Raw genomic sequence first — 19,293 nt, forward strand, 5'->3', positions numbered from 1 at the left:
GATCTAATTATACTCAACAAATTTCAATTAAAAATCTCAATAGGAAAAAATTAATTAAGTTAAAAAATCCCCATAGGAACAGGATAGACAAGTCTATAAGAATGTAAACACTGTGAAGTGGGACAGTAACTGATGCTGTTAGAAGCACACACCTGCTCTCAGAGCAGGCTCCTGTTGTCTCTCACCTTTGGCTCCTAACCATTCTATTCCACCACCAAAGTGATCATTCTCCCATATCAAAGTAGATTATTTTAGGTCATTGCCTAAATCTCTTTTCTGGCTCCACACTACATCCAGGGTCCTAGGATGGCATTAGATCCTCCTCCTTCCATGACAAGGCATGACCTGCCCCTCCAGCCTTGGCACCCTGTTCTGGAACAAGCTCTTGTGCTCCAGCCCCATGGGCTGCTTCCAGCTTCCAGAATGTCTGCTTCTCCTCATCTTCCTGCTTCTGCCCATGCTGCTCCTTTTACATTAGCCTGCAGTTAGGCCACATCATATAACACAAACTTATGTTATATTAAATTGGTGAACATCTCAGATAATATATGAAGTATTGAAAGTGAAAAACAGGATGGTTGTATACAGAATGGCTGTTGGTATATGGCTTGTTCACCCTCATGATCGCGTGGCTGTCTGGGAGCTCTGGCTCACTGCCACTGCCCAGAATCACGAGAGTGGATAGTACAGTAGATCACTAGCCCAGACAATTCCAAATCCAAAATTCAAAGTGCATTTTCTCCTGAATGCATATTGCTTTCACTCCATCCTGAAATTAAAAAATCACAAATGGAAGCATCATAAGTTAGGGGCCATCTATAAAAGCAACAACTCCCATTACTATCTATCCCCTTACTCTATTTCTCTTCATGTTACTTAATATGTGTTTGTCATTGTCATTCCTCTCTCACCTCCTGAGAGTGACATTAGTACCAAAGAAACTTAGACTTTGAGACAAATTTCTAAGCCAAGTCAGCCAGAGATGACTTCTGTGTTCCTGACAGGGTGCAGAAAAGTGAAGAGAATGAGTCAGCCAGGGTAGACTTGGGAGGTATGCAGAAAAGGGACAGGGAACTTCCAACAACAGGAACCCAAACCAGGACTCTAGATTTAGTAGCCTCTCAACGAATGCTGACTCATACTAAGGACAGTTGTATCTACATAGATGGAGTGAAAAAAGAAGTAAGTGAAGGTCTTGGCGCATAAGATGAAAACAAAATACATGAAACAAAAGGTTCAAATCTAGGTGACTGGGAGAATGCTGGTACTCCTTAAGCACAGGAAATCAGAAAGGGCAGCTAGTCTGGGGTAGAGAGGCTACGAGATACAATTTTGACAGAAGTAAGAAAAAAAATAAATAAAATCAAAGATGAAGCTCAAAGGGGACTGACAGTGAAAGCAAATGTTCAGTATTTTTACCACACACTAGGCATTCTTCTAAGCCCTTGGCATACAGCAAGCAATTCTCACAACTGCCCTCTGAGGTAGGCACTATCCCCATTTTACAAATAAAGAAACTGAGGCAAAACCAGGTTAAAAATGAAAAGTCAATGTTCAGAACATAATTTAAATTGAAGCAATCACAAACAGATCTGCTGAAAAATAACAAAACAGCTCAAATTGAAAAAATAGGAGTAACTCTTAGACATGTTGCCTCTTGGATGAAACCCATAGGTGTCATGTAATTTCTTACTTAATCCTGCCTAGAGGACACTAATGTGTGCTAAAAATTAAGAGATGAAGCTATGATTTGAACTCAGTCTCTCTGGTTCCAATACCAACATTCTTTCCAGCACTCTGCTTCGTGTTACTGATACTGGGCTAGCTAGAGGAAAAAAGAATGAATTATTTATTAAACATAAAACTCTGTTTACTCCTTGTTTTTTATTCTTCATTAAGTGTATATATACACATATATTATTTGCCTCTCACAGAGACATTTTACTATCATTTGTTCAACACAGAATAAACACAACCTAATATTTTTTGTACACTTATAATATGCTAGGCACTATTTTAAAAGCTTTGTTTGTATTAATGTATTAAATTTACAATGACTCTATGAGACAGGTACTTTGAGAATTTCATTTAGAGATGAATAAACAGACACAGAGAGGTTAACTAATTAGTTTGGGGGGTCACAAAGCTTGTTAGTGATAAAATGGGACTTCAAAACCAGGCAGGGTGTCACCAGAGTACACACTCTTAATGACTGTGCCATATGACCTTTCTAGAGCCCCATACCCTGAGATCAAGGAGCTCAGCCAGTCTAGTGAGTGAGACTCTCACTGCCCAAACACAACAGGAGATGTGCAAGGGTGGAGGTGAGCACTGAGGGCAGACTAGATGGAAAAAGCTTTCTCCCAGAGATAATGTTGCCATCATTGCTGAAGTGTAAATTGTTTTTATTTTTGTATATAGAGAGCAGAGTTTCTCAGTCTCAACTCTAATCCATTTTGGGCTGGATAATTCTTTTTTGTGGGAGGCTATCCTGTGCATTGGAAGGTATTGAACAGCATCCCTTGGATTCCACTCACTACATGCCAGTAGCACATTCCATTTGTGACAACCAAAAATATTTCTGGATGTGGTCAAAAGTTCTCAGGGTGTGGGGGCGGGGTAGGATTGCACTGGTTAAGAAACACTGATTTAATGAAATGAAGAGAGAGAATGATGAACAAATGTCGCAAAATGTTAGTAACGGATGAATCTGGGTGAAGAGTGTATGAGAGTTCCTTAGATCCTTCTTAACAACTTTTCTATCAGTTAAAAATATTTAAAGGGGTGCCTGGGTGGCTCAGTTGGTTAAGTGCCTTCAGCTCGTGTTGTGATCCTAGGGTCCTGGGATCAAGTCCCGCATCGGCTCCCTGCTCAGCAGGAAGCCTGCTTCTCCCTCTCCCTCTGCCTGCTGCTCTGCCTCCTTGTGTTATCTCTCCATCTCTCTAATAAATAAATAAAATCTAAAAAAATTTTTTTTAAATAAAAAATTAAAAAAATAAGAACTTGATTATGTTGGAAACAAATACATAAGTATTCAAAGTATTTTAAAAAGGCAGTCAATATCAATTATCTGGGATAAAGAAAAAAATTGAATATATAGAATTTAAATAAAAAATAATATTACTGTCACAGAAAGAAACCTTTACTTTCCTTTGATCTAATTTTTGGTATTCCATTTTCTTTTAATGTATTAGGACATATCCCAAAAATGCCACTACGCAGTATTATCCAAGAGAATTATCAGAGGAGGAAAAAGAGACATTTGAACAATCAAAGCCTTTGAGTGACTTTCTGAACAATACGTCTATAAAGTAAGAATTGTATATTAATTTTTTTAAAAAATAAAACATAAAATGTGTATGTGTACCTATAGTGATAGGTCTTAAAAAAGGAACTTAGTCCATGGTGTCTAGTTAGAGAGTATGAAGAGTTATCAGACATGAATGAGCATGTGACACATTCTCAATCTTTCCTTTCTGTTGCCAGGCAACACTCCTAGACCTCCTAAGCTAGGGCCACACCAGTGTTCACCTGGGAGATGTATACACTTGAGTGTATGAGGATGTTTTCCTCATTATAATTATGATCTTTGTAAATGATAACCTGAATTGGATTCAGATGTACCTTTGTACCTCTTATTCCTTCCCCCTAATTCCTGTCTTGCTGCCACTCTTGCTGAATCTGAGAGAGAGGTGTTTTCAGAAACACCCCCCCCACCCCCCGCCACACACACACTGTTACTGGGACCCTGGAGTGTCTAAACCGAAGAAGAGCTTGACAAGGTCTCTTCAAGTCGACATCAGAATTCAGAGAAGGCAAGCCAGTGGTGCACAGGTCTGCCAGTTGTACCCTGTAAATTGGTTTCCTTTTCTTCCCAAAACTAAAAATTTGTTGGTCGAGTTGATATGTAGCCCATATGAAGTTTTTTCATTTTTAAGAAAATAACATTAATTCTTTGAGACTTTTAAGTATTCTGAAAATTCTAACAACTCTCCAAAACTATTACCTATGTCTGGGGGGAATCTGGTTTAAAAATTCACCAGTGATGCAAAGAGAGTGCATTGAACTAGGTAAAATACTTTATATACGTATAGTTATGTTACTCTGGGTCAAGACTTCTTATGAAGCTTATAAAAACGTGGAACAGGGCGCCATGACTCAGTTGGTTAGGCGTCTGCCTTCAGCTCAGGTAATGATCCTGGGATCCTGGGATCAGTCCCACATCAGGCTCCCTTCTCATCGGGCAGCCTGCTTCTCCCTCTCGCTCTGTCCCTCCCTTCTGCTCCTGTGCACGCACGTGCTCTCTCTCTCTCAAAATAAATAAAATCTTAAAAAAAAAAAAAAAACCCAAAATGCAACAAAGAAAGATAGTTGTTCCATCAGTGCCTGATGACTGACAGCTGTTCAACAGGCTGTTTCTTGCTGACTCATCATTCTCTGTAGCTAACTTGCCTGGGGCCAGCCACCGGAATGACTATGGAATCAAAGCTCTGGAGGGCAGAGAGAACACAATGGCTTTTGACAAAGAGCCAGAAACCCAGAGGCAGGAACACAGCCTCTCTTCCCAGGATTTCTGTACTAGTTAGTCTCTGGAGAAGATATTAAACATGCAGAAAAACTGTATATCTATCTCATGGCACGGGCAGGAGACACACTACAAGGCAGAATTCCATGAAACCTCCAGAAATTGCCAGAGGTTCAGTGTTTTAAGAAGGGGGTTGCTATTTTTGTGGACTCTGCAGTCTGATTAGGGGAAATGAAAATCAGGTGAGTTTACTTCAGACTTTGAAGCAAGCCTCATTTTTTTTGTCTGGTGACAAAATTAAATGCGTTTCTACTTGGCTACAAAACTAAACAACAAAAACAGAAAGAAAGTATTAACTCTTTGCCACTCATTTATAGGAAGCATGCTACAGTTCTTCCTATGAGTCAATAAGAAACAAGAGAGCCCAAGGTTTCTGTTTCCCTATATCAAAATTTAGTCCTTAAAATTTTTCCTGTTAAGAATATTAAGAATGAGAAGTCTAGGCACAATCCACTTCAAAGCCATAGATGGCCTATAGCCAATTCTTAATTATCCACAGGGTGTATTATCTTTAGAACTGGGTTTTTATTCTTCCCTTTCAGTTGCCATGCTTATAGAGAGGAATAGTAAACAGCTTTATAATTCCCTCTCTGAGATGTGGGTAGGAGAAGCCAGAACTATAAGAAAAAAGAGGAAAATTGGCACAGGAATTATAATAGCACCGGTCAAGAATAAATAAACCTACAAATACATCACTGCCAAAGCAACTAAGAAACATTCGTTTCTGGGTTAAGAAAAAAAAAAAAAACTTACTGGGGCATCTGGGTGGCTCAGTTGGTTAAGCATCTGACTCTTGATTTTACCTCAGGTCATGATCTCAGGGTCCTGGGATTGAGCTGCCAGTCAGGCTCCGTGCTTAGCTGGGAGTCGCTTGAGACCTTCTCCTTCTTCGTCTGCCCACCACCCACTCTCCCATGATCTCTCTCTCTCTCTAAAATAATAAATAAATATATAAAAAAAAAAAAAGAGTACTTACAGGCTCTAACTCAGACAACAATTTTACCAGCCTCCACTTCATCACCGTCAGAAAATGGAGTGCAGGGAAATCAAGAAACCGGAAACCAGAGAGAAGGTGCTGTCTTCTCTTCTCCCTTGTCAGTCAGTTCCCAGTTCGGGCTGAGAGGGAAGAATCAGGAAATCAGATCAGAGACCTTGGCTTTTAGTTTGTCTCTTGGGAATTTCTTTCTCATTTAGGCTGAAACAAACAAAAAAAAAAAAAACCCAAGATTTTGAGAATGCTAACAAATGCTTCTGCTTGAAGCTCCGGGCTGGGAAGCTCGCCCTCCTGGGTATTCAAACATACATATACACCACCTGGAGATTCATCAACATACAGACTCTGAGTCATCTGGTTGGGGTGGAGTCTTCGACTGCATTTTTAGCAAACTCCAAGTTAGGGTGGTGCTGGGGTGGTCCATGGACCACACTTTAAGTAGCAAGGAGCTAGTTTGGTAAAGTATAAGAAGAATTCAACCAAGAGTAACCAATTAAGCAGTGAATGGTAGTGTTCATTCTTAACAGCAGAGGTATTAAAGGTCACCCTGTTTAATTACATTCTTAGGAGTATCAGTTGTAATATTTCAAGCTTATATTTAATTGTCTAAGTAAAGGTGGTCTCTTTCCTTATTTTAGGAAATTCATAATCAAAATCCCCCTCTTTGAGCTTACTATACCTATTAAAAAACCAAGCTATTTGGACTCCCAGTCAGTAGGGTAAAAGGCTGGGTGGCATTCTAATGGTGGGAAAGCTCCAAAGGCCCCGTGAGTGAGCTGAGCTTTCACACCTACCCATATGCAGGGGCAGTCAACATGACAGAAACTTATAGTAACTATTTTTTGGTTTTGTTTTTTGTCTGTGTATGGTACTGCTTCTTTCAAGAACGTACCTCATTTTCATATTATAAGTAAGTGACTGAGTAATGGTAGAGTAAGTTGGTCAAACTCACAGAAAACAGTTATAAGATCTAGAAAACAATATTTATATGCAAACATACACATAATTACTTGAAGGCTCAGGAGGGTAACCAAAAATAAGCAGAAACTGAAGGGGTGAAAGATTAGATTTGCAAGTCTGCAGGTTTTTTTCTATAATTATTGCCTAATCCATAGGAGGCTCAAGTGACAGAAACTTGTAGCCTTACAGGTCTGTGGGGAAGGCAGAATAACCAAATAGGAGAAAGTCATGGAAGAAAGGGAATCCCAGATAAGCCAAGACCCCAGATCTACATTTAAAAAATCTAATCAGACCCTACGCTGTAGACTAAAATATTCATTTTTAGGGGGAACTCTAGGGCAGTCCAGAACAACCAGCATCTAGAAGCTGAAAAACTGGCAGAGATTTCAGCTGTTGTTCTACACAGAGAAGATCACATTTGGAGTTCGAGTCTAGAACAAATTTATCATTTTCGAGGAACAAAAGAGAACACAGGTCTGCACAACATATCATTTATAACAATCAGTTTCATTAAATATGTCAAGTCACTAAACATGTGAAGAAACAGGAAAATGGAACTCTCAGGTTCTTCCTGATAAGACCTCTGGTACCAAATGAAGGGTGTGTTTTTTCTCCCAACACCAAATATGTATCTTCTCCAACACCAATTCTCTAACTCTCACATGCTATCTGGAGTTAGTACAGACTCAACGAGTTAAGGGGCTTAGTCTGACAAGCTGGCCCCAACTTCAGACGCAAGTCTCAAGTCCCAGGGGGGCTATGCTTCTGACTGACCAGCTATAAATCAGTTTGATAATTCTCCAGAATGACTCATTTAACTCAGGAAAGGGCTCTCCTTACTATTACCAGTTCATTGTAAAGGATACGACTCAGGAGGAACCAAATGGAAGAGATGCTCAGGACAAGTGATGGGGGTGAGAGTTTGGGGGAGACAGGCCAGCCCCCTGCACTGTCGAGTACTCACCCAGTTGCGAGCTCCTATAATAACTTTTAGGACAGGAACTAGTTTAGTCAGGGCCCTAGACTACCAAGAGATGAGCCTAGCACTCAGATTGTTCTTGGAAGGGCAATATTAGCCTTGTTAGCAGGATGAGTCTTAATTTTAGGGACTGTATCATGCATTGCAGCTTTAGTAATTGAATCAAACACATTAACCCTTCCCAGGCACTATGAAGGCACTATGATAACTAAAACCACCACCACCACCATCACACGCACGCACACACACATCACACTTCTAACTTCCATATCGCCCCTTGAGAATCTTTTATTTTAAATTTTATATATACAATATATAAACGGATATTCTAATCCTTGTTAATATATAACCCTAAATACATAAGTGTGTGTATGTGTGTATCTATACATCCCTAATGATATCTTTGTATAATAATTAGTATATATGAACATTCAGTACTGAATATGGCTAAGAAAATTGCCTTTTCTGTCAGTTTGGGGTTTCCAGGAAGTGAACAAGACCAAGTTTAAAGTAGAGGCTTAGAGGGTGCTGCTGTGTGAAAATTCTTTTTAAAGGAAGCAGGACTGGGCAAGGAGAGCTTTGGCAAAGTCTAGGGCAAGCCCAGCAGGGAGCTCCAAGGGCAAGACAGCTTGTGGGAGGACTCCTGCAGGACGCAGAGTAGAGGAGGCCCCCTGTCCCTGCAGCTGCCAGCCTGGTCATGGGCCTGGGAGAGCACAGCCTGGGCCTGGAAGCCAGAGAGATCACGAAGGTGCTCCAGGCCGTCAGCTAACAGCCTCCTGGCACTAGAAGTTCTGAGAAGCCCACAGCCCAGAGATATTATTTTCTCTGAAGTCATTTATTTCACATGGGGGTAATCATCAGTTACCAGATATAACTGAGAACATTTTTTTTCTTTCCATATAAATGAAAAAGGACCTGATGAAAGACATATCATTGAATAGTAAAATCCAACATCTTGTGCTCTTTTTTCTTTTAAACGAAATAGTGTTGAAATAGCCCTGCAGCAAAATGAAATCATGAACACATTTATCGATGACTGGAAGTGCCTGGCAGAAGAAGAAAGCACCTTTGGAGACAAAACCGATACCCACTTGAAAGAGTACCAGTCCTTTACTGACCTCCATAGCCTAACGGAGAAGATGGTCACCTCTGTCTCATGGCATCCGACCATCTATGGTGAGATGAACATGACTGCAGTTCTCTTTGGTGATGTGCAGAAATAGTCTGTTACTTTTCTAGTAAAATGACAAGCTAGCTCGGTTTCTCAATTGCAGTAAGATGGCTTACAGCCGTGAAGTGCACCTGCCAAGACCTTTCGGCACCGCTCTGGTCCTGTGTTCTCCAAACACCTCACTGTGGTTTCTACAAGGACAGAACCAGAGCTCAAGCCAGGGAAGTGATGGGCTCAGGTCACCCAGTTGGTGCAGTACTGAATCTGGATTTGCCTCAACCTGCTGGGACTCCCAAGGCTGGCTCCGTTTCCCCTCCCCCATTCTCTTCCTCTCTGATTACTGGACAAGAGAGAACACTATTACACAGTAGAACTCTAGGAGAACTCTTGGTGTCTTATTAAATATATTTATTCAAATTTCAGCACTATGGAAATGAATAGTGACTATGTTGTGCAGCAAAACTAAAAATATTTCTCTATGTACAGTTGCTGCAGATTTTAACTTCTAATGTGTTTCAATCAGGCCTAATAGCTGTGTCCGTGGCTGTACGACTCTCCTTTGAAGAGAGAGTCCACTTTTCTGGCAAATTATTGCTGCAACCATCACTGATTCTTTTCTGGAGTTTCTCTGATCCCATACATCCTCAGGTAATTTTTTTTTTAACATCCTCAGATAATTAAGGAGAGTTGTCCACATAGTCTAAACATTTCAAAACTATCTTCACATTTATCCCCAGCAGTTTTAATTGCAAAGTACTTTGTAACCATTTAATGTGGTAAGTGTTTATTAAGTTAGGCTTCTTCAATTTAGAATTTATCATCAATTTGAGGAAAACTTAAGTTTACACTTAGTTTACTGGACAAATCAGCATGTTATTTAAAAAAAAAAACGATTATAAGAGGACTGTTTAACCAATTTTAAAAAGCAAACTCTTTCAGGGGGTTTATTTAAATACTGTTTGTTCAAATGCAAATAGTTTTTAATTTCACATGAATTCCGTCAGTTCTGAGAATCAACAGTAGGTGACAGTAATGAGTACAGATGCCTGTGTGGGAAACAATGGGGAAGGGTAGGGACTATGGCCCTGGAGAATGGACAGCCCATCTGTGGGGATATTACTCTTCAGCTTGCTTGTTGCCAGGTGGTCTCACTTGGTTTAAAGTATCCAGATCAGAATTTTTGAGTGAAATTTCCCAATTTTTAAATAGTTCAACTAAAACCAAACCAAACACACAATTCAAATAAAACACGGCTGAGGGCTGAGTTTGCCCCACAGGGTTCCATTTCTATCAGCAGCTCAAAAAGAGTTTTGCTTAGGGGGAGTATGCTTTATAGTGTTAGATTAGTTTGTTTGTTTGTTTTTTTAATGTGCTTAAATATAATATTTTGTTTTTATAAAGTGTTATGTAACTAAGGATTTCCCTAATAAACCCTAGCCTATCCTTCTACCTTCTTCCCTAATTCATCTGAATTCAGGCAGTTTTACTATAATAGATTCTAGCACTTGAATTATTATAGACCCAGAGATAAAAAATGCCAGATCTTTAGTTCTTTCTTATCAGCTGAATTACCACAAAAATGGCAAGAAGAGGCTTTCTAACGTTTTCTAATGGACTAGGATCACTCTCCAGTCCACATCATGGAAGTGTGGCTGAACTTTCAGGCAAATTAGGAAGAGGGAAAAAAGACCCTTTCCTCTATTTTGAAGAAAAGCTTTAAAAAGACAGGCAAGTGATTTCTTTTACCTTAGTTCAATCAAAACTATAAGAAAATATTTTAAAATTGTATGTTAAAAGTAGAAATCTCTCTAGAAGCCACAGAGTACCAGATAAAGACGATTCACTCCAATCCCAGTCTGAAACTAGCTCAGTGGTGGCTTACCAATGGCCTCTGAAGCCCATATTTTTGATGGTCTTGTTTAAGGAAGAGCAGTAGCCATGCTTGTATTGTGCCTGGTGCCAACACATTAGCACAGGTGCCAGCTGTGATTACTGTACCTATTCCTTCACACTGGAATATTCCTTGCAGGGCTTCCTTCTTACCCACCCCTCCTCAGTACTTGAGTTTGTCCACTTTCTAGGTCCTATATTATTTTAAAATTTGAGATATTATCACTGGCAATATCTCTCTCTTCTCATCCAACACATTTTTTTTTTTTTTTGAGCACTCACTCTGTGCCAGGTTAGCCAGAGAGCAGGGAGCAAAACAGGCAAGTAGCTTGTCCTCACAAAGCTAACCTTCACCCTTCCCAGAAACACTAAGCTTAGTCTTTTTGTTTATAAAAAATTGTAACAGCTCTCAGCAGTGACCAATGGAGGGTGGAGGAAGGGGAGACCTGGGTCCCTGGAGAACATACCTCTCTCATACACATAGACAAAGTTCACAAAATTCAGCAGAAGCAATTTCTAATCCACAGGTGCAATTCTGGGAATGGACTGTATGTCCATTTTTCTTATAGATGGCTATGAAATTCAACTTGTGACTGTCTTAATATTACTTTCTCACTATGCTCTTAATAGATTTTCTCATTCTGTCTTGAATTTGGGGGGTTTACTTTAGTTAATGCTGGAGAGCCCAGATGACATCTTTTGCTTCAAGTTCTGTCCAAGTGACCCTAATATCATTGCTGGAGGCTGCATAAATGGGCAGGTAATTACGGATTTTTTCCCAACTATTTATTAATTTGGACAATGTCCTGTCATATGTTTTGATTGGTAGTTTTTCTTAAACTTAAGGATTCAATTTGGCAGAAGGAAGTATGCCAATCGTGTGCCAAGAACTGGGGTATATAGGTGTGTTGGACATGGTATCAGGGCTCAAGGTGTCCACAGGGTAATCTAGTTATAACTGGAACAAAATTGAGTCAAATCTGTTTGTATTCATGGAATTGAGTCGCGTATTAGCAAGATTCTGCGGAATAACAAAAAACACAAGCATTAATACCTCTTGGTCGAGTCCTCTTCTGACATTTCTCTAGAGGTAGGAGTTGGCAATATCCAGAATTTGAACAGAAAGTCACTGGGAAAAGATATTTATATTACTGAATTCCTATGTGTACAATTTGATACAATATTTGTTTTCTTCTTTTTAAGTTATCTAATTTTTAAGGCTTTATTTATTCATGAGCGATGGAGAGAGAGAGAGAGAGAGGCAAAGGCAGAAGCAAACTCCCTAAGGAGCAGGGAGCCTAATGTGGGACTCAATCTCAGGACCCTGGGAACATGATCTGAGCCACCAAAGGCAGATGCTTACCCATCTAAGCCATCCAGAAGCACATTAAGTTATCTAATTTATATGAGATTTAGATCCTATCCTCCAATAGCCTGTTTCTCCAATAAAGCAAAACAAAAATTTTAAAGCTGTTTTATGATCAGAATTTAAATTTACTGTGACCAGTGAGTTTGACCATTAACAGTATATGGTCTTTTTATGTTTGGCCATGAAAACTTCCTTGTGATTGAAAATTTAAGTGTCTGTAATGGGGATGCCAGCGTGACTTGGTCGGTTGAGTGTCTGACTCTTGGTTTCAGCTCAGGTCATGATATCAGGGCCGTGAGATTGAGCCCCACATTGGGCTCCCCACTCGGCTAGGAGTCTTCTCGAGATCCTTTCACCCTCCCCCTTGCCCCTGCCCCACACTCTCATTCTTTCTCTCTCAAATTAATACATCTTTTAAGAAAAAATAAATGTCTACAGCATCCATGACTATTTATCTGGAACCAAAACAACAAAGAAAATAAATTTTCCCCCTCAGTTTTATTCAACAATAACTGGTAGTCATAATGATGACCCAGAGCCCATCCTCCAAGCCCTGCAAATCCTGAAATGCTTTTTGTTACTCATTAAGACTATTATTGGAGTGATACAACTCTAAGGATATTTTAGAAAAGGGGTGCATGGCTGGCTCAGTCAAAGAGCATGTGACTCTTGATCTCAGGGTTGTGAGTTCAAGCCCCATGTTAGGTTGTAGAGATTACATGAATACATGCATAAATAAATAAATACTTTTTAAAAAAGAATATTTTAGAAAAGGAAATGATGAAAATAAGATCACTCACAATTCTGTAATTCTGACATCTTGTTAAGAGTATTGAAATGACTTTAAATCATTGAAAATTAATCTAATTTAATGTTGCATATTCTAGTTTATTCTCATTTTTCCAAAAATTGCCATCCATGTATATGGAAACTTGGAGTTGGCTAGAATATTCAATTAAGTAGAAACCATCATTTTCCAGCCTTTTGGGACAACAGTATTTGTACTACTTCCGGAGAACAAGCAAAGCAACTCTCCCCACAGTCACAGCACATTCTCAAAGACAGAGGAAGAGAGTGTCATGTGGGTTATTTCTGCGCATGCAGATGGCATAGAATTTCCCAAAGCAGAGGAAATTTCTGGAGTTAAATAAAATACTGGAGTTAAAATAAAATACTAGCCTTTATTAACATAAGCACAAGCACAAAAATCAACGTGCTAAAAATATTTTATAGAGAAGAAAACATTCTTTGTCATGTTAGCTTAAAAGTTGCTGACTTAGGGGGGCACCTGGGTGGCTCAGTGGGTTAAGTCTCTGCCTTTGGCTCAGGTCATGATCTCAGGGTCCTGGGATGGAGCCTCACATTGGGCTCCCTGCTCAGCGGGAAGCCTGTTCTTCCTCTCCCACTCCTCCTGCTTATGTTCCCTCTCTCGCTGTCTCTCTCTTTCTCTATCAAATAAATCTTTAAAAAAGAAAAAAGTTGCTGACTTACTAAAGATGTAGGCTAAATTTGATTATCCTTCAAGGTGACTGATTGATCAGAGTGCATGCCAATACCAATGGGTTTTTAAAAATCCTTAAGACCCAGTGAGCTATTTCCTGAAGATGTGTTGTAATAACATTTATTTCTGTTTTAGATTGTCATGTGGGATATTTCTGCGCATGCAGATCGCATAGAAAACATCAAGACAGGCGGTAGTAGAAGTAAAAAAGCCACGCTCAAGGTTAGCTTTTTATGACCTTTCATTTGCAAGTTTCTTCAATTCAGGGGTTTATCAAAAAGTACATAACAGAACTGCCAAGCTACACAAAGAGTCGAGATGGGGGGGGAGGTATTATTTCCCACACCTTCACATCTGTTTGTGGACTTTTTCTGAATTTCTTTTATGGAGGCCTGTGATTAAAAAAGCATTAAAACAAATCGCTTGACCTACCTGAGGATGTTAAGTTATTTTTTGTTGTTCTTAAATAAAATAAAGGGCCCAAGTGACTTGCCTGAAGGGATGTCATGGAAGGACGATGTGTGTAGGCTCTGGACTGCAGTCCTGTGAGTTGGGACATGTCTTCTCACCTCAGCAGCCATCAGTTTTCTCCTGTGTAGAATGAAGGGATTACAATCCTTTCTGATAATCACATCCTATGATTTTGTGAAGTTGTGGTTGCTGCCAAGAGGATTGAGGAAAGACTCCTCAGCTCCTGACGCAGTACTCATCCACCATATTGCACACCTCTGGCCCTACTTCTTCAACCTCAACACCGACTGGCCTTCACCAAGACATTGTGGGTGGGCCCTCTATGCATGCACGAAACACTCCTTTAAAAATAGGATCTCACTGATACTTTAGGGAGTAGGTCAGTCATTCTTGCTAAGTTTAGAGATGAAACCTTAGACTAAACTGAAGGGAAAATACATAATCTTATTACCTAACTACATTTTGCATTGAAACACTAGTTTCAATGTTTTTCTTTGACCTACGTATTTCTCCAAGTTATTAATTCTAACTGGAATAATGAGTAAAGTGTGAATTCACTCATTTTCACATTTTTCCAGCCTATGTTTCTCCTTGAACCAGACAGTAATAAAGAAGCAACATATATCAGACATTGTGCGGTCTCCTCAATAGAAAGTGGTCATAAGAAAGTAATTACAGATATACATTGGCTGTCTGACACATTTGAGGTGAGTCTTGATGGTCTCATAATTTTCTCCTGCTGGATTGTACATTTCAGAAGATTTTATTCAAAGAGCATGTTTCAAGTCAACAGTTCATTTACATTTAAATCATAAAATGTTTCCTGAGAATAAGGCCAATGTTCAACTTCAATGGCTTATAAACCACTAAAAAATGTAGGTGGTGTCAACAATGATAAAATACAATAGTGGAGAAGATAAGACTTTGATATGTAAAAATAGAGTACAAATATTTTACACTGTCAGTGTTTGTGGATTTAAAATCTATGATTTCAGCAAATTGGAGCAGGCAACTCTGAAGATCTGTGACATACAGTAATGTGTTATTTTGCCAACACAATTTTGAACTGACTGCACCGTGAGTCTGGTAGGTGAAAAACTAATCATGCAGTGAATGAGTCCAGCTGAGTGCCCAGCATCTGCAATGTAGTTTGGCTTTGTAGTTCTGTACCTGACTCACTAAGTCTGGTGTTAGTGAACTTAGAAACTGGTAAGCTCCCCAAATGTTTTCCTACAAGCACACTAAGGGTCCACTGTGTACTTTGAGAATACTAAAGAATATTATGACAAAGTAGAGTTGTAAAGGGTAATTAGCTCTTCAACATACTCAAATGGATTATCCCAAAGCAACAATACTTTTAAAAGTTATAATGAACCAAAACAAATAGCCCAGACAGTTTCTATTACCTCTAAGAGTCTAACATGGGGTAAGGGAAGGAACTCTCTGTTCCAACTTCATCTCAGCTCACACAGCACACACAAATTAATTCAGATGATTATAAATTTAAAGAAAAATAACAAATACAAGAAAAATATAATAAAGATCAAAATAGAATACCATAGAATGCTATATTTCTGGGTTGGAGATAGTTTTCTAAGCTAATTAATGTTGAAAGAAATTCAAAACATACACATGTAAATTTCTAAGCTAACAAAGAGCAAACAACAAAATGGAGAAAAATATTGGCCTAAAATATGGTAAATACAAAATTTCCAGTAAATAAAACATATGCTAGAAAACAATGAGTAGATAAACATGAAAATCATTCACGTTTCTAATATCAAAGAAATTAATAACAAAGCAACAGTAATATACTATTTTGGACCATTTAATTTTTAAATAAAAATTTAATAAATAATAATGCCCTGTGTTAGAAAGGATGCAGTGGTGAAACCAGTAAACTCTAACACTGCTGGTTCCAACATAAAACTTCTGGAATACAATTAGGATGGTTCTTAAATCATCCAAATTTTCGACTTTAAACAGTAATTCAAATTTTGGGAATTCATAGTAAGAAATAATCAATTTGTGCCTCAAGAAACAACATTACATGCACATCTTAATAAATTATATCAAAGTGATTCATGAAAAAATACTGGAAAAGAATACAGGTAGAATTATATTTGATATTAAACCTATTTTTCAGATTTCTATAATATTACGTTGTTGTTGTTTAAATCATTAAAACGTGAAAGTTCAGAGCAAGCACACTTCTGGGGTCTTGCACTTCATACAGCAGAGAAGACTCAGTAGAGGGAGAGGCAACATGGACTCTGGATTGCTTATCAGATGAGTAGAAGTTGGCAGCATTTGGGAACCAAAGAGCATTTGGGCTCCTGTGGCCTCCACCAGATTTCCAGGGCCTTAGTTCCTGGGATACCTACCGGCCTTAGCAGTGCAGCACCTGTATCCCTCCTCCCACCCACTACTTTCACTGTTTATTTGCTGCTGGAACCCCTACCTTTGATTACTATCTTGCTCATCAGTCCTACCAGGAAGGTAGGGAATTAGGGAGTCATGTTTCCCTACTGATTCAAGAGTGGCATCTTCATAGATTACCACAAAACCTTTCACCTTGTTTCAAAGTGAACTAGTTGGAACTTGGGACCTTCTAGGACCCTAAGGAGCGAACCATTTACTCTCCTTGGACTCTTGCCTGTGCTAGGTGACTCTTGGTATCTAAAGTAACACTAAATGTCTTCTCTACTAACCTTATCTGCTTAATAATCTCATAAAAACTCCTATGTTCTATTCCACCATTAATAGTAAAAAACAAAAGAGTCTGCGTTTCTAATTCTAATGGATAATGAAATTGTGATACACCATCAATAATTATAAAACTGTTAAAATGACTTATGAGTACACAGGTTTAGGTGTTCAAATAACATCAACTGAAAAATCTTATAAGGATAGAAATTTTTACACATGCTAGTTTAAACTACGTAAAAACATTTCTGTGAAAAAAGACTGGAAAAATACCTTGAAGAATTCTACTTTATGTTAAAACTTATTCTTCAATTTCCGTGTTATTGTTATATTCTTTTAATAAAAATTAAAATAAAGAAAAAATATTAAAAGAGTAAAGCACTATGAGAAAAGTCATTACGTCCTAAGTACAAAGAACTTACTTCTTGTGTCTTTATAAAAAACACAGATTAACAGATTGGGGGCTGTCTTTGAGAATCGAAATGGAATATGCTGTCAACTTGTCACGTGTTCAGCTGATTGGTATGTCTTTGTTAGTGTTCTTGGGTCAATTTCAAAGTCTGAGTGGGTGGGGAAGAAGGTTTCCCCACCTTCTGCCAAGCAATACTCTGGACACCAGCTGGGTGTCTCACAACTCCACTTAATTCTGACACTATCTACCAGGATTCACAGGTTAAGGTTCAGTCCTACAGGACTGCTCTCTGGAACTCCTCCCCCTACCACTACCCACTCCCCTGCCAGCCACCTCAGACACCAGTCACAAACCCAGGTCATTAGCTGTACTTCTGACTGACTGGCTGTAGATTGGAGGTTCCGAAGATTCCTCCTCAGGTTGGATTAACTTGCTAGAGTGGCTCATAGAACTCAGAGAAACATTTTACTTACTAGATTACTGGTTTATTATAAAAGGATGTAATTTAGAAACAGCCAGATGGAAGAGATGCAGGGGACAAGGTATGGGGAAAGGGTGAGGAGCCTCCAAGAATCTCCACTTGTTCACCATCCAGGAAGCTCTCTGAACCTTGTCCTTCTGGGGTTTTAGGGGACTTTATTTCACAGGTACAATTGATTAAATCTTTGGTCATTGGTGACTGAAACCAATCTCCAGCACCTCTCCCCCTGCTGGAGGTCAGGGGTTGGAGATGAAAATTCCAACTCTCTAATTGCAGGGTTGGCTCAATTGGCAACCCACCCCCATCCTTAGATGCTTTCCAAAAGTTGCCCCATTAACATAACAGAAGGCATCTTTGGGGCTCTCTACATCTAGGAAATTTCAAAGGTTTTAGAAGCTCTCTTCTAGAATCCTGGAGGAAGAACAGATTTATATAACTTGTAATTCACAACATCACAGTCTTATTTTAAACACTACCTAAGTGTTTTCATACAATATATTCTTTTTTCTTAGATCCTTCTAAAATCATTATCTTCTGTTCCTTAAATAATCTTTATTGTAACAATTAAACCTGATATTAACAATAGGGCAGAATATTATAGACTGTTGCTGGTTGAAAAAATATTTTTATGATGCAAATATGTTGTAAAAAGAATACATATGCGTGTACACACCCACACACACACAACTATATCCTATACTATAGGTAATAAGTAATAAAGTTGTTGAATCAAAGAAAGAGCTGACTAAGGCCTTAGAAACAGCTGGAGGGATCTGGGTAGCAGGAATGAATGGCCAGCCCCTCCCATCTGAATGAATCAATTCCAACCTGACTTCCGTTAAATCACAAAATCACCCCCTTTGGCCAAGGAGGGAATGGCAAGACACCTTGAGTGACAGTTCCAACCTGACTGTGTGGAATAGGGAACAGTTCCCAAAAAACCAAAACTATTAGAGTGCTCTAACTAAAAAATGAAAGAGCTCGAGGTTAAGGGTGACAAGAAACCAAAGGGCCACCAATAGGTCCATATGGAATATTATAAACAATTAAAATTGTAATGATTCATGGAGCAATATTTATAGTATGATGTTGATTATAAACAACAGAATGCAAAGCTCTACTCTTCTTTAATAGCCTTGGAAAACATTCAGAAACACTGAACAAATGTAAAATTTTATATGTGTTTTATTTGAGACACAGGTCCTTGACTGTTGGTTATAATGATGGCCCTTGAATTTAGAAATATTCTAGAACATTCTGGAAATAATAATTCCTTCAAAAGTTGTTACAGTAAAAAAAAAAAAAAAAAAGCTTATGCATTTAGAAAAGCTAACTTTTAGTTATTTGGAAAACTTACCAGTTCTAAACTTTATAACTCAGCCATGCCAAGGTTCTTATAATACAGAATAAGTTAAAATAAGTATCTATTGATAAAGAATATGTGACTGACCAGTGAATATTACTCAGCCATTAAAAAAAGAATGAAATCTTGCCATTTACGTCAACATGGATGGATCTAGAAGGTATGATGCTAAGTGAAATAAGTCAGTCAGAGAAAGGTAAATGCCATGCAATTTCACTCACATGTGGAATTTAAGAAACCAACCAACCAACAAACAAGAAAGAGACAAACAAAAAACACTCTTAAGTATAGAGAACAAACTGGTGGTTACCAGAAGGGAGGTAGATGAGGGAGATGAATGAATTAGGTGAAGAGGATTAAGAGTATACTCATCATGATAAGCACTGAGAATGTATAGAATTGTGAATCACT

General features: G+C 38.7%; 1 protein-coding gene and 1 long non-coding RNA gene across 2 annotated transcripts in view; one reads left to right on the plus strand and one right to left on the minus strand.

The window, feature by feature from the left end:
* DNAI3 (dynein axonemal intermediate chain 3) overlaps positions 1-19,293 on the plus strand; it is a 68,992-nt gene that overhangs the window by 16,620 nt on the left and 33,079 nt on the right. Inside the window, exons 8-14 of the mRNA XM_004752678.3 lie at positions 3,195-3,311; positions 8,504-8,694; positions 9,213-9,337; positions 11,250-11,339; positions 13,585-13,671; positions 14,499-14,627; positions 17,075-17,148. Of these exons, the coding sequence (XP_004752735.1) occupies positions 3,195-3,311; positions 8,504-8,694; positions 9,213-9,337; positions 11,250-11,339; positions 13,585-13,671; positions 14,499-14,627; positions 17,075-17,148 (813 nt within the window). The remainder of the gene's footprint in view (positions 1-3,194; positions 3,312-8,503; positions 8,695-9,212; positions 9,338-11,249; positions 11,340-13,584; positions 13,672-14,498; positions 14,628-17,074; positions 17,149-19,293) is intronic.
* On the minus strand, positions 75-11,832 carry LOC106005803. Its single transcript, XR_001179452.2, has 3 exons — positions 11,634-11,832; positions 5,562-5,701; positions 75-769 (listed from the first exon to the last, which is right to left on the minus strand). It is a non-coding gene; the product is annotated as an uncharacterized LOC106005803 (long non-coding RNA).

Source organism: Mustela putorius, unplaced genomic scaffold, assembly GCF_011764305.1.
Source record: "Mustela putorius furo isolate JIRA1106 unplaced genomic scaffold, ASM1176430v1.1 tig00003853_pilon_pilon_pilon, whole genome shotgun sequence".
Lineage (NCBI taxonomy): Eukaryota > Metazoa > Chordata > Mammalia > Carnivora > Mustelidae > Mustela > Mustela putorius.